This window comes from Silurus aristotelis (assembly GCF_946808225.1).
Source record: "Silurus aristotelis genome assembly, chromosome: 3".
In the NCBI taxonomy this organism is placed as follows: Eukaryota; Metazoa; Chordata; class Actinopteri; order Siluriformes; family Siluridae; genus Silurus; species Silurus aristotelis.
This window is the reverse complement of record NC_139576.1, coordinates 37,425,059-37,452,282: the sequence shown is the minus strand read 5'-3', so window position 1 is coordinate 37,452,282 and position 27,224 is coordinate 37,425,059. Positions and strand designations below refer to the sequence as shown.

Below are 27,224 nucleotides of genomic sequence, written 5' to 3'. Positions count from 1 at the left end.
TATACCGCTCGCTAGCCTCGAGAACGTTGTTGGAATAAAGGGAACGGCTCTCTCTCGGCTCAGGTCTCGTTTGACTGATCGCTATCAGTTTGTTGATGTAAATGGTGAGTTCTCCACGCTCTCTAAGGTAAAGTTTGGTGTTCCTCGAGGATCTGTCTTAGGCCCTCTGCTTTTCTTTTAATATATATGCTGCCTCTTGGAGAAATTATTCATAAACACGGTATTGGATTCCATTGCTATGCCGACGATACACAGCTGTAAATTTCAGCAAAGCCAGATGAGCGAGATCGGATTAACAATGTTAAAAAATGTGCAAAGGACGTTAGACAGTGGATGCTCAATAACTTTCTTCTGCTCAACTCGGATGAGACGGAAGTACTTTTACCGGGACCGCGTGCAGCTACGAGCGAACTTTCCGATCACGTAGCGTCTCTGGACGGCGTTTCTGTTTCGGCGTGTACGGCCGTCAAAGACCTCGGTGTGATTATTGAGTCTTTCCTTTGAGGCTCACGTGAATAATGTGAATAATAATAATAATAAGTTTAATTTATATAGCGCCTTTCCCAAGCTCAAGGACGCTTTACAAGGTACAATATTTCAGTATATCGAGACAGATGAAATATAATGAACATACATAAACATACATAGTACATGAAACATACACCACATTTCAGAAAAATGAAGGACTCCTAACACGTATGCATTGACTGATAGTGGCGGTTGAAAAGGTGGGTCTTAAGCCTTGATTTAAATTCAGTCAAAGTGGTAATGGTTCCGAGTGCAACGGGTAAGGAGTTCCATAGTGTTGGAGCAATGACAGAAAAGGATCTGCCACCCGCAGAGGATAGACGGTATCTAGGTACACAAAGAAGTTCAGAATTTGAAGACCGGAGTGATCGTGAAGGAACATAGGATGAGGGAAGATCGGAAAGATAGCGAGGGGAAAGAGCATTTAGTGCCTTATAAGTGAGGAGTATGATTTTATATTTTATGCGAGATGAGACCGGCAGCCAGCGAAGATCGAATAACATTGGGGTAACGTGGGCGGATTTTTTATCGGAGGTTAACGTTCCGGCAGCCGAGTTTTGTATGTACTGTAAGCGTGAGGTTGAGTGAGCCGATAGACCGGAGAAGAGTGAATCGCGGTAGTCGAGACGGGACGTGATCGGAGCACGCCCAAATGTTTCGGCATCGTTTCTGCAGATGAAAGGTCGCAGTTCGACGATGCGTCGTAAATGAAAAAAAGACGTTTTGGAGAGGCTGCGAATATGGGCATCAAAGGATAGTGAGGGCTCGAGTACGATACCTACATTTCTAACAGTAGCTGAGGGGAAAATCGTAGTAGCGTCCAGATCAAGACTAAAGTTCACAGAGTTGTTTTTTTTATTAGAGATGCGGGACCAGTTATCAGAATGTCGGTTTTACCCGGATTCAGGCTAAGAAAATTCGAGTGGAGCCGTTGTTTTAACTCGCTAACGCGAGAGGAGAGTGAGGATTTTACATTAACGGAATCTGGTTGACTGGCAGTATGTGACCGAATATCATCGGCATGACAATGATGACTAAAACCGCGTCTACGAATGATGTTGCCAAGCGGCTGAATGTACGGAATGAATGGTAGTGGGCCAAGAACAGAGCCCTGTGGGACACCCTGTTTAAGTAAGACAGTAGGAGATTTGCAATAGCGTATAGAGATGTGATATTGCCTGCCCGTGAGATAAGATGAAAACCAGGATAGTGCAGAGCCCGATACGCCTAATTCCGCTAATCGTGAAAGTAAAATCTCATGACGGACAGTGTGTCAAAGGCAGAGCTGAGGTCTAATAACAGAAGTATAGAGAGACTACCCGAGTCTCAGACGAGTAAAAGATCATTAACATCCTTTACTAGCGCGGTCTCCGTGCTACGCTGCTGGCGGAAGCCAGATTGAAAAACATTAAAGAGGTTGTTCCCGGCTAGGCCTCTCAGCCGCAGCCTTCTCCATGATCTTCGATACAAATGGCGGGTTGGAAACAGGGCGGTGGTTGGACAAGTCTGCCGGGTCCGGATTAGTCTTTTTGAGTATGGGAGTAACGGCGGCGGTCTTAAGTGACACAGGTACGGTAGAGGAGATAAATGACACATTAACGAGGTGGGAGACGGGGGCAGACTCGCCGACGTACAGTCTTTTAGCGGGAAAGTAGGTGCAGGGTAGGTGCAGGATCGAGAGTGCATGACGAGGAGTTAGATTTTTGTATTAGCTCGGCGATTGAAGAGGAATTGGTCATGGCTAGGGTCGTCATAGAATTAATAGTTTGAGATTTCATATGCTCGTCGGTAGTTGGTTCCTCGCCAAATGTCGCATACAAAGTGTCTAGCTTACCCTGGAAATGGTTCAGGAAAGAGCAGCACATAACCATGGATTCAGAGTCACTGAGGCTGTGCTTTGGTGCTTGAGTCAGTTTATTAATTGTGCTAAATAACATTTTGGGCCTATTGCTTGCTTTGTCAATGATGCTGGAGATATGGGAAGAGCGGGCTGTATTTGAGGCCGGATTGTGTTGCCGAAGGCATTCGGCGTACGTAAGAAAATGGCCGGTCGAACCGGTTTTCCCGAAGAGACGTTCGTGTTGTCTACATTTGACCTTCAAACCTCGAAGCTCTGCATTGAAACACGGGGAGGAATGGGACATAGGGACAGACCTGATCTTAGTTGGGGCAAACTCATCCGACAATTTTTCAACGGTACAGCACTAATACTCGTCGTAGATCGTAGATGGACAGGTTAAATTTAGCGCGTCAGAAAGAGCAGAGGAGGCAACAGAATCACAAAAGGAGCTAGTGTCAACGGTGTTTAAATGACGACGAGGTACGGTTAGATTTTTGACCTGGTTGACTGGACAGACGGATGTAAAATCGAAGGAGATGAGTCTATTGTCAGAAAGAGGGGTAGCTAAACTATCAACAGAGATATTATTTAGACCGGATGTACAAACGAGATCAAGCGTGCGACCACGAGTACGAGTTGGAGAATTAACATGCTGGATGAGGTCAAAACAGTCAAAGACAACATTTAGCTGAGTAGCGGTGGAGCAAGCAGTATCGACATGAATGTTCAAATCGCCAAGAAGAAGAACTTGGGACGACACAGCACATGCTTGGGTTAGTAGTTCACCGAGTTCTGAGGAAAAAGTCACTTTGTTGTTTAGGCGGTCTGTAAATGAATACGAGTACAACGGGATGTGCGATACCAAACTTCATATCCGTGTACTCAAATGTCGTGGTATTGTGAAAAACCGGTTTAGAGACAGTTAAAGACGCACGAAGAACGACAGCAAGACCACCCCCTTTACCGGTTGTACGTGGTTCTGACACATGTCGATATCCGATAGGGGTAAGCAGATTCGGCTGGATAAAATCATCCGGTACCTGCCAAGTCTCTGTGAGAAATAACACGTCATATTTATTGTCAACTATTAGCTCATTCATATAGGTGCCTTTCTCTGAGATAGATCGACAGTTTAGAAGGGTCGAGGCGCCGGTGCCCGTTTCGAGCCGTTAGCTCGCAGGGCCTGTGTACGATTTCCATTTGAGTGTTGAAACCAAAAATAGCCAGAGATAGAGTAGTAAATGCCAGAAACTTTAACGTGCCGAGAAGAGCCATGGAAAAGTCAGCCGACAGCGTTACCGCGTTAGCCAGAACCGAACCCGACCGAACATCAACAAAAGCACACGGAAAGTGCAGCTACCTGACCAAACAGTATGCTAGCAGACAATCCACAAGTAGAGTGTTAACTCGCCTCATAGTTAGTCGGATCGATGTAGGATCGAGAGGGTAGAGGGCTCGCGATAAACTAGAAACCAAACTTTAAAAAAAACTCTCCAACACGAGTTCTCCGGCACGCCGAAAGGCAAAAGATAACATCCAGCCGTATGGAAATTCCTCACATCGGGAAGTAATCCGAACGATCATTCCGAAACGTGAATTAACACAGCAGGCAAACGAAACAAGACAAGACAAGACAAAACAAAACAATAACCCGGCATGGGGCGGCAGCTAGATGCGCACAGCGTTCCCAAACCGGAAGTGAAGTAAAACTAAGTATTGTCATGGTGTTTGTCGACAGTAGGCACCAGGTGTTACCAGGATCGCCTTCTTTCGCCTTTTTAAAAAAATTTGAAATATGATGTCGTTACAGGACGCAGAAAAACTAGTTCACGCTTTTGTTACTTCTAGATTAGACTACTGTAACGCTTTACTGTCTGGGTGCTACTGTTACTAAGTGCATAAATAAGCTTCGGTAGGTTCAGAATGCAGCGGCAAGAGTCCTCGCTAGATCTAGGAAATAGATAGTATATTTCAGCAAAGCCAGATGAGAGAGATCAGCTTAACAATGTTGAAAACTGTGTAAAGGACATTAGACAGTGGATGCGCGATAACTTACTTCTGCCAATAACGGGTCGTTTACCACCTTGACTGGCGCCGTCTCCGCGCTACGACGAGGCCGAAATCCCGACCGATGCGTTTCGAACGTGTCATTCGCGAGTAGGTGTGAGCGGAACTGCCGCGCTACGACCTTTTCTCAAATTTTGGCTATGAAGGGGAGATTTGATATCGGTCTGTAGTCGGACAGCTGACACGGGTCAAGGTCAGGTTTCTTAATTAGGGGGTGGATAACTGCCGGTTTGAAGGATTTTACATAATCTGGTACCGAACCAAGAACATCATAGGCCTAATCCCTGAGCCTGTACCAGTGACCAAACGTCACAAGGAAATTATTGTGTCTGTTTGGGAAGAAATACGTGAAACGCTCAATTAGACGTGGCATCGAAACACGCGCCGTTTTAGTTCGCTTCGCCCTAGTGACGCACTTTGCGCGCAGACGTTTTCCCGTTCTGTACAAAGATCATCTTTGATCTTTCTCTGTTTCGCTTAGCTGAGAGCACAGTGCCCGGTCGAGAGCATTGTGTTCGGACACGCTGCCTTGATCACGCTCTACATTGCAAGCTTTATGGATTATTGCAGTTCAGCTTTGACACTGACTATAACAAAATACATATACTTAAACAGAATTATAATATTAATGTAACAATTTCATCTTACATTCCACCCCTTTGTCATTTTATGACAACCAAACCTTATCATATAAAACACTTATTTATCGCATCAAGAATATAGGTCTTCTGTTTAAGATTTTCCCCATTTCTTTCGTTCCATAAGTTCCGTTTTACGCATAATCATCCTCCTCGCTATCGTCTCCTACGATAACCCGAGTGTCGTCACTTGGTTCAGTTAGAGTAAGGGCTAATAAGCGGGTACTTACGGACGATGATGCGCACGCCCGTACCCCCGTAGTAACGCAAGGCATTAGACATGGAAAAATGAAAACCAACAACAATAAAATAATAACAAACGGAGCCTCGGTTGTTATGGCCCGATAAGCCCACCCCGATGATCCTTGTAACCAGGCGTCCCGAGAGGAGGACGTGTAATGTGATGTTGCTATTGCGGATTTCACACGTTGTAATAAATCCGATACGTTTGCTGAAACATCCGGCAAGCCGAAACAACAGGCTGTTCTCAACATTTTGCATACCCCACCTTTCTCCGCAGTTAACATATCTAAAACCAACCTAATTTTAATACCTGCTTCTATCTCAAATAGCGCTTCCTCCGTTTCGTCGGCCAACCTTAACGCTCGCCAGTCAAGTCCGTTTATCTTTAACAGGGCCGCCGCGGTGCCCCCTCCCAAGACTAACGACCAGCCTGTCGTCGCCCCACGGCTAGTCCAGGGGGTCCCATAGTTTAGTACCTTGGTAAAATTTAGGCGTAGTCGACGAGTCACGCTTTGCCCGTTTTTCTTCAGTTGACGGGTCTTGTGCCGCGTATACAGTTGCGCCTACGCTTAACAACGCCGGGTAACGGCTCCCTGCAAAAATGTCAGGGAGGGAGTGATGGGCGTTTTTGACCGCACACCCACACTGAGGCTGCAGTGGAGTCCATCGTATCGTTCTCGTCGAATGGGCAGGTGTAGTTCTGACCGTTGGGACCTATACAAGAAACGTTATTTGTTTGAATGGTCGTATGACAGGTAGACCGACCTGCTTCGATGGTATCTTCGCTTAAGTTCTGCCTATCAGGGGACTGTCGACAAATACACGTTTCAGCCACTTCCGGTCTCACGTGCCATTTTCGCTCTACCTTAGGGGTACTATGATTGGCCATTGGGTGCATGGCACATGGAATATATCCTGCTGATTCGTTTTCCTGAGATCGTTTCAAAGGGGCAGCCTTCATTAATCTTTTTTTAGATTATGTCTCTCACGGTGGACATGCACCTACGATGACAATTTTAGACCCCTCCATGATTTCTAAGTGGAAGAACTTGCAAAATAGCAGGGTGTTCATAAACCTCCTCACTTCCTCACTGTACGTATGGATATCCTGGCCCGGCCCCTCTAAATGTTAGAACCCGTTGTGGCCCGTGATTCGAAAAGTTTGCCCGCCCCTGGCCTAGACCGAGGAACAACAATTTTCTTCCTTTGAGATTTATAGTCTAATGTTCAATGCGATTTTCAAGACTCTTGATCTCTTATGGCACAAAAACAAGAGATCTTTTCTAGAAATAAGCTTCTTTCCCTTTCTTAGATTTCGTTTTTTGCAGCGTACGCCTTCGGTTCGGTCCTTTTTGTCCTTTTGCGACATACCTGGCCTCGACGATCGTTCTTCCTCTGCGTCGTCCGTACCCGCGCTCTCCGTTTCTTTCGTCCGGGACCCGGTTCTCGTCGTCGTTCTCGCCGTCCCGCGGCCCGTCTCTGCGGCTTCGGGTTTCCGAGTCGTCTTCGTCTTCGGTTCGCGTCTGTCGTTCGACACTGACTTTTGGCGGCGATCGCGTGCGACGTGACCTCGGTTTCCGCATCCGGGTACCGATGCCGTGTTCGCTTTCGTCGCGTTGTCGGTTTTGGGTTTATCGTCACGTTTTTACCGTCTCTTTCGTTCGTACACTTCTCGAGATCCGCAAACGAGTGACGCGACTCCTTCCGACCTCCTCTGTTTCTCTCCAACGACATTCTCAAAGCAAAGAACGGCCCTGGGGCGCGTGACGGACGTTCGCCTCTGCTCTCGGCCCGGCCGCTCTTTCCCGTGACTTCCCGATGTGCGACCGATCGCCTCGGTTACCGCGGGTCCACCCGTCTCCTCCCTTGCGCTTAAAGATTGGTACCGGCGCGCTCCTTCTCCGTTCCTCGGGCGTCCTCTCGCCTTCCGGAATCTCGTTCGACGATCCGGTTCGAAACCCTGCTGCCGTCTCTCCTAAACGTCTCCAAGCTTCTACCGGTACGTCGTCCGGTCCGATCCACTTCCCGCTTTACCGTCTCCGCATCGTCCAACCTTCTCTCTCTCTCTCTCTGTCTCATTTTCCTCGTTTATCGGCTGCTCAAAACACTCCCTCTCCTTGACACGCTCTCCTCGCCAGTCGACGCGGAGCCGGGAAGATTGTGAAGGACCTCAGCCATCCCAACAATGGACTCTTTTTTGTTGCGTTCGGGGAAACGCTTCCGCTCCCTGAAAGCGAACACGGAGAGAATGAGGAGGAGCTTCTTTTCCGCAGGCCATTGGGAGTTTAAACCGCTAAACACCCAGGATCTCAAAAAAACGGCCCACCCTCTGCATCGTTAGACCTTTTTCCCCAGCACATATCTCACTTTTCGTGCTACGACACTTTAGACACTGGACTCGCACAGCACAGTGAACTTTACATTTTATATTTTTATACCGCACCATACCGCACACGGACACTTATGGACAATCAAAAACCATGCTTAAATTGTTTACTGTTGTTTACTGTTTAACTGCTTACTGCCATAAGCATTTTTTTGTATATAAATATATTTTTATATATCTTTATATATTCTTATTTTTATATAGTTTTTATACTTTATTTATCTGCCTTCTTTTTCTTTGTTTTATTTTTTTTCACATTTTTATTCCCGCCGGACAGTCGTAAATAGCATTTCACTGCATGTCGTACCCTGTATGTATGTGTATGTGGCAAATAAAATTGGATTTGATTTGACGATACTACAAATGTTGCCCCTCACCGTGTTCTCTTTCGCTGTGTCCTCGTGGGCCTGAAGCACCCGGATCCTGTGCCTCGATCTCATCTTTTCCAGCCGCTCGACCGTCAGGTCGCCGAACTTCTGCGGAACGCGCGCGCTCGTCAAATTTACAGATACGGCATTGTACGTACGTCGTCGTCTCGGACGCGCTCCAGGAAACTGGGAAAATGAAAAACAACCTCGCTGATACTGGTAGCTTTGAGTAAACAGTGCTGACCACACTGGGGTACTGCAGTTTACGAGGGCCTCGAAGCAAATAGCAAAAAGCGCATAAGGCGTCTTTTTAAAACGATTAAATAAATATCCGCCAATTTAACGGATACCGATAGCTACGTTGGGACGTACTCGATGGTGCCGACCAATAGTTACAAAAAATTTGGGTTAGGTACTGCTTCACGATACAGAGTAAACCGCGTTTGCCCAAAGAGTCTAAAACGGCAGCGTATAAAAACCAGACACCTGCACAAGCGTGCCAAAGTAAACGGGTACGAGAATTATATTTTTGTGGATTTGCCGACATTGCAATAAATTTGAGCGTTACCGTATGACCGAGGTTACACGGTACGAACGGGGGTTAGGGGTCCAATCGGCGAGTTTTGAGTCGTCGCTGCGAAAACACCAAAGTTGCTCTCTGATTTGAGAACCTGCATTTACACCTTAACAGAATTTTGTGGCTGCAAAACTGAACTTTTCACTTTTAAAAACTTACATTAAAACTCACATTAGACTCGCACCCGTTTCGACTAAAAGTTTTGCCGCACGATTGCAAGTGTTTTCCGAAAACGATTCTTCGGTTTATGCCGTGCTCCGTGCTTGTACCCTTTTACTGGATGATTTGCAATAAAATGGCTCGTACCTCCTTTAAATGGGTTCGAGCGCGTAGTGCAGAAACATTGCGATTGTAGGGATTTTATAATTATTTTATGGCGATAAAACTGATCGTGCGGACAAAACGGTAAGGCCTAAAGATCTAAACCTTGGCCAGATGGTGAAGCTCCATTTGGGGAGACAAAGTATCATCCCAATTGGCCAAAGGGGGGTGCTTCAGTCAAAAAGAAATTTCACACATTTTTGGCCATAGCTCACAGTTTGTCTCACAGGCATGCAATGGGCCTGTGAAGACCTTTACGGATCTCAAAAAACAGAATCTTAAAGAGATCAGCCGCTTGGGGGCGATATACTGTTTTTCAATTTATTTATTTTTTTGCGAAAGATACGAGAAATTAAAACGCTACCACTAGCTTATTTAAGCCAAAAAGAATGGAAAACACTCGCATGAAAAATTCTAAACTCTCGATGTTCAAGAGCGAGAGTTTTCAGTTTTTAAAATGCTCCCGGAGGTCAAGGAATGGTTAAATTTTTCGTCTGAATCGAAACGCGACTCGCATCGGTAAACGATCGTTTTTCCGATCGATGTTTCGTTAGACGTCCGTGTGAAATAACGACTATTTGAATATAGTCGAGTGAAATTTTCGAGCTCCCGTGCGGTTCAGTCTAATCGAGCGTAGTGTCGACGAATGACGAACCGTAACCATAAAATACGTAACGGGTTAAAACGTATACCTGGTCAGCATCATCGGAGACTGGCCGTCGTCGGCGCTGGTGCGAATATCTTCGACGCTCGAGTCGAGCACGGCGAGCCCCAGCTGGAATATTATTTTCGCTCCGTGGCAGAAGAAGCAGTCGAGGACGCGCAGGCCGCTGCGGAACGGTACCGAGCTGAGGAACAGGGCGAGGAACCAGGAGAGAGACAGAGACGAGAGAGACGCAAGGTTCCGGTACTCGCTCGGCCAGGTGGGCAACCCGCTCGCGGATCAGCTCTTCGAACACTGAGCAGTCCACCTGAGCGCCTGAAAGAAAGAAAGACGAGGGAGAAGGGAGGGCTAGAGGCACACGCTCAGGACGCGACCTCGCGGCGCTGAACTGGCAACGGCGAACAAAGCCGCACACAAGAGGCCGCTGTAAATTTCAACAAAAAACCCCCACGGAACAATTGTGTTTTTCCTCCCGCACACACTCACCTATGACCCTGCGGTCAAAGTAATCGGGCAGCATCCTCTCGCACACCGTGACCAGCAGCCAGAACGCTTCCTCCTCTCTGGTGTACAGCAGCAAGAACGACGCCGATGCTCGTCTGCTCGTTCGTCCTCGCAGCCAGCAGGTCGGAGTAAGATCGTGAGCGGTCGTTCAGATAGGAGCGTGCTTCTGCAAAGCCAACCAACAAGTGCACACGCACCCTTCATCATCAGTTGAATAAAAATTCCATAAAAAAAAATCACACACACACCAGTAGCTCCTACCTGAAAATGGCCAGCCACATCTCTCCTCGTAGCAACTCCGGGATGCCCGCGGCCACAAATTTTTGCGTGGAAGCCGGACGCCCAAACTCCTCCAGACGCTTCGGGGGAAGTGGATGTGAAATTAAATTAAATTATTTGACATTTGATCACAGGGGCTCTTCCGGTTCCTCACTTCCTGGCAGGGGTCAACATAAACAGCGAGCTTTTTAAATGAGTAAGAAATTACACCGAAAATAAGGTTAGGGTTGGCTTTAGCACGCACGCATCGTGTATGTACATGCTCACGGTCGGAATGTATTCAGACCTCCTTCACTTTACTCATTTTTGATACTACAGTCATTCACAAAAAATTATTTAAATATGGTCTAAATATTTTACAATTAAATAATCCAGGGTAAAAACAAAACAATCACATGCGTTGCAGCAACTGAAAATGAGCGCAGACGCCTCCGATTTCCCTTGATGTCCAACCGTGTTTCAGTTGGACATGATTTGGGAAGACACGTTTCTATAGAAGGCCCTGGTTTGCAAGCGGTTTAAGAGATCGCCGGCGTTTCCACTTTCGGTGTTGTTTGTCGGTCGACGTTGGATGATTCGAACCGGTTTCGTACGACAGGAGGAGGCCACCTTTTTTTTCTAAACCAATTCTCTCTCGTCCTCTTCAGCGTGAGAGCTTCTGCTCGTCTCGTTCGTTTGCGCCTTACACGTTGTTAGATGTGTTAGACGTGAACTGAGTGTGTTAAAAAAATAAGAGATTGGATGACCCATAACTTTCTACTATTAAATTCTGATAAGACGGAGATTTTGCTCATCGGCCCAAAAACCAGTATGCGGCATCTCGACCTGCATTTAGACGGATGTTCTGTAACCACTAGTTCAACGGCAAAAGACCTGGAAGTTATTTTAGACAGCGACTTGTCTTTCAAAAATCACATCAACCAAGTCACAAAAACAGCTTCTTTCACAGAGAAGCTCGTCCATGCGTTCATGACCTCCAGAATGGACTATTGTAATGCATTACTGTCCTGCATCATTAATAAACAAGCTTCAGTTGGTTCGGAATGCGGCAGCAAGAGTTCTCACAAGGTCAAGAAAATATGATCATATAACCCCGATCTTTTAACACGCTACAATCCGTCACGCTCCCCGAGATCTCAAAACTCTGAACTTCTAGTAGTTCCTAGAATAGCAAAGTCCACTAAAGGTGGTAGAACATTCTCACATTTAGCTCCTAAACTTTGGAATAGTCTTCCTGACGGTGTTCGGGGCTCAGTCACGCTCTTATCCACTTCCACACCCTTCTCTCTTGTTCAACCTTTTTTCTTCAGTGTTTACCTGCTCAGGGGTTAAATAGTTTGTATTTATTTTAATTGTTTTCCTCGTTGAAATATAGTTCGATTGCAAGGTTTAACCCACAATAAAGCACAGTGCAAGTTTGGTGAGTGTTTATTTATGGGGAAGGAGTCACAAGAACAGAAAGGCACAGTGGTGTGGGTTAAAGTGGTCATGTACAGTAAATGGGAGGTAATCTAACGCTTGCATAAGTTAATACTTGATTGAATGTGTCCACAATGATGTAGGTGCAAACAATGAAAATAAAAATAAAAAGCTGATCACGTTACATTCATATTGCATGTCTAGGTTGTACGAGAGGAGTCGACATGCGAGTCAAGAGCTTAAAAACACTAATAGCTGTTTTCACATTTTTTTCCACACGTATCAAACGTGTGGCATAGGCCGTCCTCGTAATAATATACACGCATGGTGCGGCTCAGTGCAAACTTCAAATCTGTGAGTTGCCTGTGAAATTTGGCTCTAAAGTAAATACATTTTGTGTAAAGATCCTTCAATAAGATTATTCCCGCAAAGATTCGTTACACGGCACAAGTCACACGGCTTCTCGGATCCGGCTCGAGTCGAACGGCAAGCGTGTGCGTCAGGAACCGCACGGATCCAGAGTTTTTTTAGCGGAGGAAATCTTGCTGCCCAGGTCCGGGTGCATTTCCAGGAAGTCGACCAGCGCTCGTTCCGTTAGAACAGAGGCCAGGATCTGCTCAAAAGTCACCGTCCCGTCCGAAGGCTCCCGGGTATCCTCCGGTTCACGGTTCGCGGCCTCTCCGATTCTCAGCACCAGCCCGGTGACCGCTCCAACCGCTTGGATGAGTTCGTTCTCGTCGGGAGCGTCGTGGCACATCGTGCAGAGGGTCTTGCAGAACTGAATAAACTCGTGCTGTAAAAAAAAATAAAACGGGTGTGTGAGAGAACAAAGGTTGGCTAGGCTGAGGTGGTCAGTCTGTGTGCCTGTCTCCCTTTTCTCCATACACAACTGCTGCCTGACCTCACTCACCTGCTTCATGCCAGGCAACAGCTCCTTGCTACGCTCAGCCTTGGCCAACTCCTCCCTGAGCATCTGCTGCAGCAGCTCGCTCGAGCTCCCGCCCTCTCCTGCTCCTCCAGCACTGCACCCACCTGCAAACAAAACAACGCGGTCTCTTCTCCAGCCCCCCAAAACCCTAACCCTTTCATTAAAACAACACCACGAAAAGACACACACACACCGAGACTCTCCGTGCGCCGGCTTCCTTCTCCAGGGGAAATGTGCAGTCGATACAGGAGGCGCACCTTATCCGTCAGGTCGTCGCCGTACACCGTATCTAGAGGCGCACACGAACGGACACGTCAACATCTGGTTCCGAGAGCCAATTAACAAAATGCATATCTAGTTCAGGCTCATTTTACATCTTGCATGAGACAATTCAATCAAGTTTTATTTGTAAAGTGCTTCTCACAACAGACATTATCTAAAAGCAACTTTACACAGAAAACGTGCAGTTACAGAAATACGGTTCAGGCCAAATGTGAGTTTGAAGGAGGTTGGAGCATGGGAGGGTTTAAGGGGTGATCGAGATAAAACATAATAACGTCTTTTATTAAAACGAACAAATGCCGAATCTAAAAGCGGCAAATAACAGCAGCGGCAAATCGGTACATGTTTATGCATATATCGTTTTATACCGAATGAAATAAATTCTATATTCTATCCGTGTCGCAAAAAGCGCAGCGCGAATAAAAAGGAATCGAACCAAACCTATCCATCGCGCAAACCCGTCAAACGAGACAAAGTTCGTTCCTTCGGGGTCCAGCAGGCCGAAGGTTCTCTGAGCCAGGGCTTCGCCCGGCCACGGACTCAACCGGTCGTGAAGGGTCCCGAACTGGACCCTGTCGAGTGGGTATCCTTCGGCGCGAGAGGAACTCTCTCCGTCTCCCCGATACAATCCGGTCAAATGCTCCGTCTGAAAAACATGGCGGCGGTCACGAGGGGCGCTACTCGACGCAGGCGTCGGTTCCTTAGCGACACACGCAGCAAACGCACCTTAAAGACTTCGTAGAGTTCCGACAGGTCCTCTCGAGACAGGGACAGTCCGGACGACGCCAGCCGTAACTACGGAAGGTCAAACACCGGTCAATATTGCGCTCGTTTTTGGTCGGCGGAAGCGCGACCCGGCGAGCGTCTGCACTCACTCACCGTGTTCTCTTTAGCCGTGTCCTCGTGGGCCTGAAGCACCCGGATCCTGTGCCTCGATCTCATCTTTTCCAGCCGCTTGACGGTCAGGTCGCCGAACTTCTGCGAAACACACGCGCTCGTTAACTTCGCGTACGCCGTTTTACGTACGTGTCCGAGTCGTTTCCGGCCGCACGCACCTCGTAAGCGGAGGCCAGGAGACCGGTCATCTGGATCGTCGCTCGTCCCGCACGCCGGGTCTCCTCATCTTCTTCGTCGTCGTCTCGGACGCGCTCCAGGAAACTGGGAAAATAAAAAAAATGTCACAGATACTGGCAGCTTTGAGGAAATTTTCTGGTGAACAGAAAAAAGTGCATAACGCATTCATTCATTGAAATTAATTAAATAAACCATTTGAATGGAACTGTTTAATTTAGTTGGAACGTACTTGACAATCAACCAATAGTTTTGAAAAATTTGGATTAACTAACTGCTTCACTATGCAGAGTAAAGCTGCGTTTGCCCAAATAGTCTCAAGTCTAAAATGGCAGAGTATAAATACCCGTCACCCGCACAAGCGTCGTATGAAAAGATTATTATTGTAGAATTCCCGACATTGCAATAAATTTGAGCATTACTGTATAACCGATCGCACAATCTTTGAGGAGGGGGTTAGGGGTCCGATCGGTGAGATTTGATTCGTCACTGCGGAAAGCACCAAAAGTCTCGCCGATCTCGGAACCTGCGTTTACAGCATAACACAATTTTGTGGCTGCAAAAGTGCATAACTTACATTAGACTCGAGTCAAGTCACACAAAGAAACTAAAAATCTATAAAAGAGCAGGACAAAAAAAAAAACCCAAACACAACTAAACAAACCACTACGCCACATCACACTCAACTCGATCAAAATGCGTGTCTGGGACGATTTTGCCGCACGATTGCGAGTGTTTTTTGAAAATGATTCTCTACTGAATCCTCGGTTTAGACCAGGGGTTTTCAACCGGTGGTCCGAGGCCCCCTGGTTGTCCGCAGCGGCATTGCATGTGGTCCGTGACAGCCTACATAATTTCACTATTAAAATCACTTTTTTAACATAATTTATTTTTCCAAACATTTCCAGAATATTTGCACAGTAGTGGGAAAACTGAATTTAATGAAAATATCTAAAATATTTAAACTGACACAGGATAGGCTAGCTTTGCACCTATCAGGCCTACGTTTTGCTAACGTTGTGTTTTGCCTCATATACGTACACATTCATCTTGCACGTGAAAAAGACCAGCATCTCGGAGTTAAGAAAACACATTATTCTGGTTTTATTGAATAGACGCTTAATAGTTTTGGTGAATTAAAATTTGGATCGGAGCCGTTAGCTAACGTTTCTAACTAAGGTGAAGTTTGCTAGTCAGCACCAGCATGGATCGCTTTTTACAATAGTGGGCCGCGGATTACTTGTTAGTCAGAACGGTGGACCCTGGCACGGAACCAGTTGAAAACCCCTGGTTTGGACCGTATTCGGTGCTTGTACCTTTTTACGGGACGATCCGCAATAAAATGGCTCGTACCTCCTTTAAATGGGTTCGAGCGCGTAGTGCAGAAACGTTGTAATTCTAGGGATGTTTATTATTATTATTATTTCGCCGCCATAAAACTGATCGCGCAGACAAACCCGCAAGGCCTAAAGATCTAAACCTTGGCCAGATGGTGGGGCTCTATTTGGGGAGAGGTTCATAAAGTATCATCCCAATTGGCCAGGGGGGGGGAGGGGGGGGGGATGTGCTACAGTCAAAAAGAAATTTCACATGGGTCAAAACTAAGTAATTCCCTGATTCGCTCTACAAAGTCTGTCTTTTCCACAAAATGCAGTCATGTCCAAAAACTACTTTTGCAAAGTAGTGCAAGGTTTTTCGCCCGATCGGAACTGGACCGGTGCAAAAATGTTTCCTGCAGTGAAGGGTGAGGGGTGCCGAAACATTCAAAGTACAAGGTCTTTACTAGTGGAAATGTGATAATAAATGTGCTAACTGGAAAGTGATCACTCCCACAGAGGTCATCCCAGACCCTCCGTCAGCAGTCAAGGTAGATATCGGCACTGCGTATTGTCCAAACGATCGCCGAATAGGTACCGTGACCTGGGTGAAGATGTGTTTTTGTCCCATCATTTAGCAAACACATCATTATTTCCTATAAAAGCTTCCGTTCTTTTTCCTTTGACATCACATCGGGTTTCACATCCCCATAAAGTATTACGACTGTTAAAGTCACCCGTGAGTTTTGGTATTGGTAGTTGTGAAACGAGTTTATCCGTTTCCCGAGGTAAAATACTTTCATACGGGGGAATGTAAATAGAGCATACTGTTATAACTCTGTGAAGAGTAATTTGAACTGCTATTGCTTGGAACTGGGTATCCAACTGCTATATGACTGTGAATTATATTTTTCACCAAGACCGCTGTTCCTCCAAAAGGCCGGTGGAGATTTGGACCATGCGCACTGTACATTTTGAAATCTTTAAACCCCCAGGCATCTTTTGGAGATAAGTGGGTCTCCTGAATACAATAGACAAGTAGACTCAGATCCGCAGTTAACTGTTGTAATTCCGCAAAGTTAGTTTCTAGCCCTCGACAATTCCACCGGATTATTATGGCTACTTATCCCAAAGCGGGAAAGATGGGAGCGGGTCCTTTGTTTTTACACTTAGGGGAGAGACTGCGGCTACGACTAAGCACAGTTTCAGTCATTTCAACGTCTTTTGGGTTATCGTTTTCCTGAGATCAACCTGAGTATGTCCTGACTTGAATGTCGAGTTACTGTGCTTTGGGATTTTTTTTCTCCCAGTTGTTCATCTTAAACTTGCTTGGTCTGAATGTAAACGGTCCTAGTTTTTTGGGAATTCAAATTCTTTGTGCTGCTTATGTCTTTGGGTTTATCTGTAGATATCCAAGTTAGAGCCGTCTGACAACTACTGGTATGTGTCTTATATACTGTCTATAACAGGGGTCAACAACTTCTCGGGTACCGCCTAATGTGAAGGGCTACCAGTTTGATACACAATTCTGAAATAACAAATTTGCTCAATTTACTTTAATAAAAACTTTAATATGTTATTATTAATAATTCATGATATTCATCTATATCAGAGGGCCAAAACTCAAAGCACACTTTAGGTCGTGGGCCAAACAGGATAAACATTTATTGAACACACTAAAACAATTTGTTTTTAACATAAATATGAATAAAAACAGACAGGAATATTATTTCAGAATAAATAAACTAAAACTTTAAATAAATATATAAATATCTCCTGTCAAAATGATACAAGTTAGAAATATGAACATGCTGCGAAAAATCCCTGAACAAATCAATAAAAATTGTGCTTTTAAATAAACGTTAAAATAACAACAAATCTAAACGATCGGATTTCTTTGCTCTTATGGCATTTTATAAAAAAAAATAATCTTCAACTTTAAATAACTTTAAATATTTGGCTCTCCATAAAAATATCTCCAGTCAAGCACCAGACGTGTCACAGCTTCATCATGCAGCTCTTCAGAAACTCTCCCTCAGTAAATAACCTGCTGATGTGCCTCTGATTTCTCCTCTGTGTTCCCACCAGCTTCACTTTGTGATTTTGCTCTGCTGAAATGTCAGATTCTTCTTTAACTCTCAGATACTTTCTGTATCTCTGCTCTGCATTCAGGTTTTTCAGCTTCTTCTGATGTTTTGTCCCGTTGTTCCGTCTTAGATTCAATTCCTTAATTACAGCCACATTCGCGCCACTAATAAGACACACGAGTTTACCGGCAGTGTCAGTAAACATCTACTCAGAATCCCATCGGTTTTGAAAGGCTCTGTTTTCAGAATCTATTTTTCTCTTCGCCACTGAGAGGCGCTGTTTCACAATAACTGTACAATAGGGTTAAATACATCAACAGAAGCTCGACTTGATAGACGCTGGAATGTTCCCAGGTAGTCTAGCGTTCGGTGAGACAGCTGAAGCGCTGCATTATGGGATCTGTAGTTTGTGTTTATCGTCGCTTCATATCGCCGGGACATTAATAACAATAATAATAGATCTATATAAAATCGTCTCGCGGGCCGGATATAATTGTACGTCGGGCCGGATTTGACACCGAGTTTGACACCCCTGATCCATGTGTAGACACTGATCATGTCAAGGATTTCTCACAATAATTATCAACAATCATTTAACAAGGTCGACTCGTGGTCGTTATGGGCGACCTGCGGGCACCACGTTGGTGACCCCTGGTCTATAACAACATCAAAATAAGACTACTACTTCAGGGTAAAAGCAGGGAGTCCTTCAACTAATTTGCAAGCTTCAACATAGCTCACCTTCCTTGTGTGTTTCATTCTTTGTATTTCCTTCTCTTTAATCCACACGATCATCAAATTTTTGATGAAGCTGCGTGATCTTCAAGGCAGTTTTTGCATTTAGAGGGTTTCGTACAGGTCATTTCATGATGCTCTTCACCACAATTCCGGCAAACCGGCTAATTCCTACATCCTGCAGAACCGTGACCGAACTTCTGACATTTTAAGCATCTCGGTGGATTTGGTATAAATATATCCACGTTTGATTCTTTCTGGTGGTTGAGGTTTGTTAAAAGTCAGATGGCAGGCCCTGCCATTGTACTGTAAATTGTGAAAATAGAACGTAACATAACATAAAATGAGCAAACCTACAAAGAAAAATGTTTTATGAGTGTTTAAATGTGGAACATGATTGAAAATGCACCTGAGGTTTTGAGTGATTTTGCCTTTACTTTTCTCCAAAACTACACAGTAAAATTATTTGAAATGTAAGAGAGTAGTAGACAGGAACACTGTGCGTCTGACGCAGCAAAACCGAACCAATTCCAAATCACACCGTGCCTTTCTTGGGAACGAGTTCTTCTGCTCGCTGCCATGTTGTTTGTGTATCTCTATGGCGAATGCGCGGGGGGAGGGGAGAGGGCCGAGTTCATTCGAAACTATGGAAGCCCAGAGGGGAGCGTTGGCGGACATTAAAGAGAAACCCTGTTTTTATTAAAACAGATCGATGTAAACTACACATTCGAGTTAATCGATAAAATCGATTTATGACCCAGCACTACCCAGTTGTTTCAATTCTGAGGTTATATCAGCTTCATCCATATCTTGCAGTTCTTTGGCACGGATTACGCCTTTGCTATTGTTCAAAGAAGGATGACAGAAGGCTTCCATAGCTATACCGGCCAAGGTATACCACGCAAACCCATTAGCTTACCGCGCCGCTAAACCCGCTCCGACCCGGACGTCTGACGCGTCAAACCGCTCGGCGCGGTCCGGGGAATCTCCGGCGGACACTCGTTTCGACACCGCGTTTTGCCACATGGGCGGAAACGTGAAAAACAATAAGTCTGAATAAGTCTGATCGAGCGTAGTGTCAGAAAATGACAAACCGTAACCATAAAAGACATAACGGGTTAAAACATATACCTGGCCAAAATCATCAGAGACTGGCCGTCGTCGGCGCTGGCGCAAATATCTTCGACGTTCGAGTCGAGCACGGCGAGCCCCAGCTGGAATATTATTTTCGCTCCGTGGCAGAAGAAGCAGTCGAGGACGCGCAGGCCGCTGCGGAACGGTACGGAGCTGAGGAACAGGGCGAGGAACCAGGAGAGAGACAGAGACGAGAGAGCCGTAAGGTCCGGTACTCGCTCGGCCAGGTGGGGCAGCCGCTCGCGGATCAGCTCCTCGAACACTGAGCAGTCCACCTGAGCGCCTGAAAGAAAGAAAGACGAGGGAGAAGGGAGGGCTAGAGGCACACGCTCAGGACGCGACCTCACGGCGCTGAACTGGCAACGGCGAACAAAGCCGCACACAAGAGACCGCTATAAATTTCAACAAAAAACCCCACAGAACAGTTGTGTTTTTCCTCCCGCACACACTCACCTATGACCCTGCGATCAAAGTAATCGGGCAGCATCCTCTCGCACACCGTGACCAGCAGCCAGAACGCTTCCTCCTCTCTGGTGTACAGCAGCAAGAACGACGCCAAGATGTTCATAGACTGCGCACGCAAACGAACGAGACGACGTGAGATACTGTTTCGCGTCAGCGGACGGACCGCTCGTGCGGGTGCGCGTTTGTACCTGGCAGTAGCCGATCGCCGGGTTGCGGGCGGCGTAGGCGTTGAGCACTCGCCGCAGTGCCGCGATGCCGGTCTCGCTCTGAAACGCGGCATGTTCAGGCAGCGAGCGCCTCAGGTCTCGCTCGATCTCGTCGCTCGTCTGCTCGTTCGTCCTCGCCGCCAGCAGGTCGGAGTAAGAGGGTGAGCGGCCGTTCAGATAGGAGCGCGCGTCTGCAACGCCAACAAACAAGTGCACACGCACCCTTCATCATCAGTGTATAAAAAAATTCTACAAAAAAAAAAAATGGCAACAAAAACACACACACACACACACACACACACACACACACACACACACACAGTAGCTCTTACCTGAAAAGGCCAGCCACATCTCTCCTCGTAGCGACTCTGGGATGCCCGCGGCCACAAGTTTTCGTGTTTTTTCTGTGCGGAAGGCGGGCACACCGCGCCCAAACTCCTCCAGATGCTCCTCCCACAGCTACGACACACGTGAAAGGCCTGATTAGAAGACAAGGCAGGATCGTGGCCCCAAACGCTCACAGGGTCGATACAAAAATATCGTAGCGGTGAAAAGGAGGACCACCGTTGCCCCTTGTTTCTCGTACGCTTCGGGGGAAGGGGATGTGATACCGACCACGTACATACAAAACAAAAATTATTTGACATTTGATCTTTTTAGGGGCTCTTCCGGTGCCTCACTTCCTGGCAGGGTACAGCATAAACAGCGAGCTTTTTAAATGAGTAAGAAATTAGACCGAAAATAAGGTTAGGGTTAGCGTTAGCACGCACACCGTGTATGTACATGCTCGCAGTCGGAATGTATTCAGACCTCCTTCACTTCACTTATTTTTGATACTACAATTATTCACATTGTGTTTATGGGGTCCTTAGTGTAGGAAAAATTTGAAAAGATAATTTAAATATGGTCTAAATATTTAACAATTAAATAATCCGGGGTAAAAACAAAACAATCACATGTGTTGCAACAACACTTGAAAATGAGTTCAGACGCCTCCAATTTCTCTTGATGTCCAACCGTGTTTCCACTGGACATGATTTGGGAAGACGCGTTTCTATAGAAGGCCCTGGTTTGCAAGCGGTTTAAGAGATTGCCGATGTTTCCACTTTTGGCTACAACACAGTGTTTGTCGGTCGACGTTGGATGATTCGAACCGGTTCCGTACGACGGGAGGAGGCCACCTTTTTTTAAAATCAATTCTCTCTCGTCCTCTTCAGCGTGAGAGCTTCTGCTCATCTCGTTCGTTTGCGCCTTGCCCGTTGTTAGATGTGTAGATTAAGCAGAAAAAAATTTGATCAGAATCAGGCTGCAAAAAAATTTGAAGAAAGGAGGTTTGAATACCTTTCGAATGCAGTGTTTTATAACTCGGACAGTATTGCATTACATAAATATTCTCACAAAAAAAAAAAATAAAAAACAGGAAAACAACATACACATCGGTACTCGTACTTACGCGCCTGCGCTCTGGGGATTCCGATCGGCCGGACAGGAACGTGGCCGTTAACGCTTCCTCGAGAATCACAGGACGGGCCGTCTCGTCCGTGTCGTAGCAAAACGTGTAATACGGGGTAGAGGAAACCTACAAGACAAATGGGCATAAAGGAGACATGGGTATAAGCGTTAAAAAGATTTGGCGAGTAAAGAGATCAGCCATGCCGAGGTACGGTACCTGGGTGTTTTTGACGGGCGTGGCTGTGAGACGAGCGTTCAGGTCGTCCACCAGCCGGTCGTGGTGAGCCACTTCGATCAATTGGAAAGCGCGCTTGGAGCGCACGCTGATGATCACGGGGTTCGGCAGAGCGCTGGTGCTCTCCGCTTTCTCCACGGACTGCACCTGAGAGAACGGTATGAAATCGGTCACGACGTTCGTCACGGTCGCTATTACGGTTTTTACCCGCCCGAGGCGTGGCTCTTTTACACACGCGGGGTCACGCTGTTCAAGAAAAACCTGGCTTCGGAGTTCATTAGTTTCCTTCGAGTTCTAAATCAAGCTGTTTTTTTGCACTTGCTAGACAGAAGCGCTGCTGCGAAGCCTCCACAAGACTAGTTATTTCCTGTTCTCGCTTTCGCCTTTGGTGGGTGAGAAGCTCTATTTAAAACCGTTCTCGGTTTTACTCACTTTCTCTACAAATTAATTGGGGGTTGCGGGGGAGAACGCTGGAGACTCCACCCACGTAATAATAATCGCACGGCAAACTAATCGACAAACTCTGGCAGAGGCCCGGCGTGACAGAGTCTTGATCGAAGACTTTTCAAAGGCATAGAAATCGTAGATATTTACAATAGTCGCTTCGGGCCGTACCTCGACGAACGGGATGAGGAGGGTGCAGTGCCCCTCCTGAAGGCTGCTGAAGGCCATGTAATTTTCTGTGACGTAGAGAGTCCCGGACGTGTGACATCGGGCGTGAGGCGTCCAGGCTGAGCATCGCATGGCTTCCTTCAGCGTCTCTGAACGGGGGAGGCCGAAGAGCGAGAGCACGTACTGGCGCAGAGCCTGCTGCTCCAGGTCCCTGTGGAGTTCAACACACAGCTCTAGTTTAGAGTGCAGGCCTTGACTGCAGCCATTTTATAAACAAACACAGAGTTAATAAAGCTCGAAAGCACATATTATACCACACATTAGCATATACATACACACACACACACACACACACACACACACACCCCAGACACGCTGTACAGGAGCTACTTATTCTGTACAGCACTAAAAAGGAGACTCACTGCTTACTTTTTTCTGTTCCTTCTTTGTTGTTTCTCTTCCTTATCTGTACATCCTTCCTTTCATTTAAAGGAAGTGAAGCAAAAACATAACCCGCACACTGAAGAAGCTCGAATGTACACGTTTTTGATCGACACGTTTCGGCAGAGGGGGGTCCGTACCGTTTTGTGACGTCGGAAGCCGGACGGCCGTCGTCAAAGAGTCTGCGCAGCGCCGTGTCTGCCAACTGCGTCATCGCCGTCGTCGCTTCTTCCACGTCGAGGAACATTGAGAACTCGTGCCGCTTTCTCCGAGTTCGGACTCGGACGGCGTCGTTGACGAGGCCGAAGGTCGCGCGCTCCAGAGCCGTGACTTCCGCCCACGGGATCAGCAGCTTTGCTGTTGAAACGGGAGGAGGGGTTAAAATTGTTACCGTTTTCCCTTAAATTAATGTAACAAACGACACCGCAAAGTAAAAGCCTTCTATTGTGATGTAAACTTAGCGACCGGAACGGGATCGGACGAGAGAAACGAAATCGCTCACCCTCTTTCCCGAGCATGGACGAGTAGAAAGCCAGGTGATTGGTGGAAAGGTAGAGCCAGCCCTGACGTGGAACTCTGCCTTTCCGGCAGCAGCAAGAATAATGAGCCACCAGTTTTTCTGTCGGCGGCAGGCCGAACCTCTGCTCGAATCGCGCCGTCGCCTCGCGGAAAGGGGTCGGGTCTTCTTCCGGCGACGCCGGGCTCGTCGGCGCCTCCTCGGCGATCAGGCCCTGGGAAACGATGCGGCGTTTAATGAGCTATCGATCTATGGTCTTTCGCCATCGACAAACACATTTATGTAGGTGAGAGTGAGGATTAAAATAAAACCTCGAGTTTAAGATGGCTTATTAAATGCGGTTTGAACAAAAAAAAAAGGATTAATCTGCCATGCGCCTCAGTGTTAAAATACGAATCGGCGAGATAAACCTTGACTTTGCCTTGCGCAAAACTCGCGGCGTCCAGTTTGTTCTCAAACACAGACATGTAGGGCAACAGGTTCTGGTCCAACCAGTTCCAGTGTTTCTGAACTTCTTCAACTGTAGTTCCTACACACACACGAAATATCAAATATATAAACAAAGTATCTAAGCCATTATAACAAAAGTTGCATCTGTGTAATGATATTCTATGACACGAGTGTTCAAAGTGTAATGCTTGCAAACGGCTGTGAAAGTTCTTGCCGCTGGCGATGACCCAGCTGTTCTGCGAACCAGGAACTTGCAGTAGGATCCGAAACGGTGCGACTCGTGCGTTCGAGTCCAACACGGTGTCCAGCGCTCCCACCAACATACCTACACACAAATATACACATTTCCATGAGTCTCACAAACAAGCAAGTCATGGGCCATACCGCAAACCACGCCGTAGACAATGACCTGACTTCCTTTTCCTCATGTTTCACTTTTCTTTTGTGTTACTAAGAGGTGCTGCTCTCCATCTGCACTCAAACCTTTTCTAAACCGTATATATTGAGGTACAGTTTCCAAAAGTCCATGAGACCATCCAAGAGTGACCATGAGAGGGAAACACCACATCTTTGTGGCAAGACGGACAATGGAAAAACACACCAGACTGAGACATTGACAGAATACTACTAAATATTTCTACAGACAAACCAAACATAAGAGAGAATATCAAAAAGAAATTGAGATCACGAGACAGAACGATCATCAGATAGAGAGACTGAGATAGTATCTCAATAATGCAAAGCATGAAAAGAATCCAGTGACGCTAAGCTAGCCCGCAGCCCGGTGGACCACGACACGCCGCGAGACATTTCCCCCCGTGTGGTCAGCGATAACTTTAGGGCTGTAACGAATTCGACAACATTTATTTCCTTAATGCTGTATTCGGTCTATTCACCGCGTTTCCCACTGACCATTTTCATTGACGCACCACCCACTAAACTAAACACAGAAGATGCTGCAGAACAAGAAGGAAACAGTGTCGGTCGAGGAGAAGATTCAGGTCAAAGAAAATGCCAGAAAGTTTCCCACGTTTGGGATCATTTTAATAGTTTAATTTTTCATAGTGGAGTCATCATCTTTTGGCTACTCCGTCTCCATACCCCTCTGTCCTCTACAGCTGCCTTTTTCAAACTGCATGTCCTCCCTCACCACATCCATAAATCTCCTCTTTTCCTCCTTCCTGGTGCCTCCATCCTCAGCATTCTCCTACTGATATACCCCATGTCCCTCCTCTGCACATGTCCAAACCATCTTAATCTCACCTCCCTCACCTTGTCTCCAAAATGTCCTACATGCGCCGTCCCTCTAATAAACTAATTTCTAATCCTGTCCACTGTAATCACTCCCAACGAACATCTCATGTATGGTATCATCTAGGAAACGAATCGAAAGGCCTCTGGACGTAAAGATTTGCCAATCGTGGGTTGAGCTCTGGGACTCCAGGAAGAACGAGCAGAAAAGCACGCCGAATGCATCCGCAAAAGCAGGACAATCGCACGAGTTCTGCAAAGAAAAAAATAGAGAAAAAAAACCCCCACCACAACACGACTCCAGGCTAAAAGTAAGGACGCTAGAAAATGCCACCACCGAGTCTCTGGAGAGGTCATGATCGCTCGCAGGAGGAGACAATAAGAAGAAAGGGATTCTTGCAAACTGCAATTTGGCTTTTCTACCAGCAAAAGGAGGAATGTGAGATGGCGAAGAAAGAGAATCGTTTGTTCTCTTTTTACACTTTTTTTCCCCCCTCGTCATGGAGATTGTGTCTGGGCTGTCCGGGAATGCGCAAAAAACACCCCAAAAAAGTAGGACAAATGTGTTGCTCAGATAAAAAGCTGTTAACATTAGCCTACAGTTTCACCGCATATCCACCAGACTGAGTTTGGTCTCCTGAGGGTCACGGCCCGTTGCTATCTTAAACAAATACACCAGGCCCTTGCTACGACAGGTGCAAGTTCAGCTGCTGCCCGAGACTGAAACAGGAAGGTGGAGAAACCATTTCCCAAATCTGGTTTGAAATAACCGTTCTAAGTCAAGACCTGTAGATTATTAAACGGGTCACAAGTTTGATAGACTTTTGCTTTTCTGTCTATGCGACATACACACTTCCTCCTCACACCCTTCCTGTGTATTCTACAGATTACCAGAAGCTCTGGGGGGATTGTAGACAAGACGGGGTTTTATTATCTGGAAGGAGTTTGAGAAGTTTGGATCCCTGGTTTTATTTTCAGTCGCACAAACTCACTTTTTTCAGCCTGGAATTGAAAAAAGCTGAAACGTGAGACTTTCCAGAATAGAAAAAAAACAAAACAACACTGAATGTTTAAAAAGCCTCCTAAAGCTCGTACTCAGATTCTCAGTTTTTTATATACACGGATAATGTGTGTTTGTGCGTGTTTGTTTCTGTGTGTTTGTTTCTGTGTGTTTGTTTGTGATTTGCATATGGAGCTGCAATGTTCTGCAATGCATTTTTGACAAAAACAAAGAAAGAAACTGATGTAATTTGTTCCTATATACAGAAACAGACTTTGCCTACTTGTTTTTTATTCTGTTACAATGTATGCAATTTATACAACAGCTTCTCTCACACACACACACACACACACACCACACCGATAAAAACGCTTTTCAGCCTGGTTTTTAATGCGCGTACCTGCGAATCTGCTCCCGGTGTCTCCATGTCCTCTTCTTCTCTGCAGCAGGAAATAGTCGTTGGATTTCTCCGTGATCCAGAGGCTCAGCGCGTTTTTTAGCGACACTTCGGCCGGATTCAGCCACATCTCTTTCCCCGCTCTGTCCCTCTCTACACCCCGGCGCAGCTCTGGAGGAACCCAGCGGCTCGCGTCACGTCACGCCCCGATACCGGAAGCACATTCCCCGCTGTCCCTACATCCCGTGTGCGACACGCTTTTAGTGCGGTTCTGGTGGTTCTGGTGTTTAGCGACCAGTTTCAACTCACCGCTCTTATGCTTTGGGATTGATTAATTTATCTCCACCGTCTCACGTTGTTTGCTCACCAAGAGATCTAGAAACTCATCTTCCCCGATACACCCTCACCCCGCCCCGGGCTGGGCTGGGCTTCCCCCCGCAGAGGAATCCTCCAGCTTCTTTTCCTCACTTTACACAAATAAAGGCTGGACTTTGCTTCCGTCAGGAATCTTCTCACCTACAAACTATAAAGGTTTTTTAAAACGCGTGCGCACACAATGAACCGTGAACAATGTATACATATGTCTCAAATAAATGAGCGGATACAATAACAGTTATTTCTTGAGTCTCCGACCAGGATTAACTCACGAAAAAACATGGTTTGGAGATACCAATCCATCTGCAGTCCTAAAACCGAGGAGCGTTTCAAATTATTTGGCGAGTTAACGACACCTAGTGTTCAAACCAGGAACTTCACTTTCTTAACTGTAAACCTGCTTTTAGGTCTAAAATACTCGTGTGTCACGATTTAG

The 27,224-nt window shown here is 46.3% G+C and overlaps 3 protein-coding genes across 7 annotated transcripts in view; 1 reads left to right on the top strand and 2 right to left on the bottom strand.

The window, feature by feature from the left end:
- rpl31 (ribosomal protein L31) overlaps nucleotides 1–27,224 on the top strand; it is a gene marked incomplete at its 3' end in the record, with an annotated part of 212,667 nt that overhangs the window by 59,917 nt on the left and 125,526 nt on the right. The gene's annotated exons all lie outside the window — the stretch shown is intronic.
- Nucleotides 7,610–10,719, bottom strand: LOC310723602 (TBC1 domain family member 8-like; the record flags this gene model as incomplete). The annotated part of the gene is made up of 6 exons (XM_083536863.1): nucleotides 7,610–7,708; nucleotides 8,080–8,256; nucleotides 9,661–9,947; nucleotides 10,119–10,231; nucleotides 10,398–10,495; nucleotides 10,702–10,719. The coding sequence occupies 6 exons, from the start codon at nucleotides 10,717–10,719 to the stop codon at nucleotides 7,610–7,612; spliced, it is 792 nt and encodes a 263-aa protein (XP_083392989.1).
- Nucleotides 11,826–27,162, bottom strand: tbc1d8 (TBC1 domain family member 8). 5 transcript variants are annotated; one of them, XM_083537294.1, is made up of 19 exons: nucleotides 26,417–27,162; nucleotides 23,980–24,090; nucleotides 23,726–23,844; nucleotides 23,301–23,529; nucleotides 22,939–23,155; nucleotides 22,361–22,568; nucleotides 21,728–21,892; nucleotides 21,512–21,637; nucleotides 20,391–20,517; nucleotides 20,041–20,249; nucleotides 19,841–19,958; nucleotides 19,385–19,670; nucleotides 14,100–14,202; nucleotides 13,924–14,019; nucleotides 13,771–13,839; nucleotides 13,486–13,690; nucleotides 12,956–13,051; nucleotides 12,745–12,866; nucleotides 11,826–12,627 (listed from the first exon to the last, which is right to left on the bottom strand). In XM_083537294.1, the coding sequence occupies exons 1-19, from the start codon at nucleotides 26,541–26,543 to the stop codon at nucleotides 12,334–12,336; spliced, it is 3,027 nt and encodes a 1,008-aa protein (XP_083393420.1). In that variant the 5' UTR covers nucleotides 26,544–27,162; the 3' UTR covers nucleotides 11,826–12,333. The 5 variants fall into 5 exon arrangements, with proteins under 5 accessions (XP_083393420.1, XP_083393419.1, XP_083393418.1 ...); XM_083537293.1 differs by having other exon boundaries at nucleotides 13,924–14,022; nucleotides 26,417–27,161; XM_083537292.1 differs by having other exon boundaries at nucleotides 23,726–24,090; nucleotides 26,417–27,160.

What these genes read in the sequence shown, in the direction of transcription:
- tbc1d8 (XM_083537291.1), bottom strand. Translation starts at nt 26,543, where the DNA reads ATGTGGCTGAATCCGGCCGAAGTGTCGCTAAAAAACGCGCTGAGCCTC. An exon ending in GATGTGGCTGGCCTTTTCAG is followed by an intron (nt 20,250 to 20,390) that starts GTAAGAGCTACT and finishes TTGGCGTTGCAG; the next exon opens with ACGCGCGCTCCTATCTGAAC. An exon ending in CGGGTTTGCGCGATGGATAG is followed by an intron (nt 13,052 to 13,485) that starts GTTTGGTTCGAT and finishes GTGCGCCTCTAG; the next exon opens with ATACGGTGTACGGCGACGAC.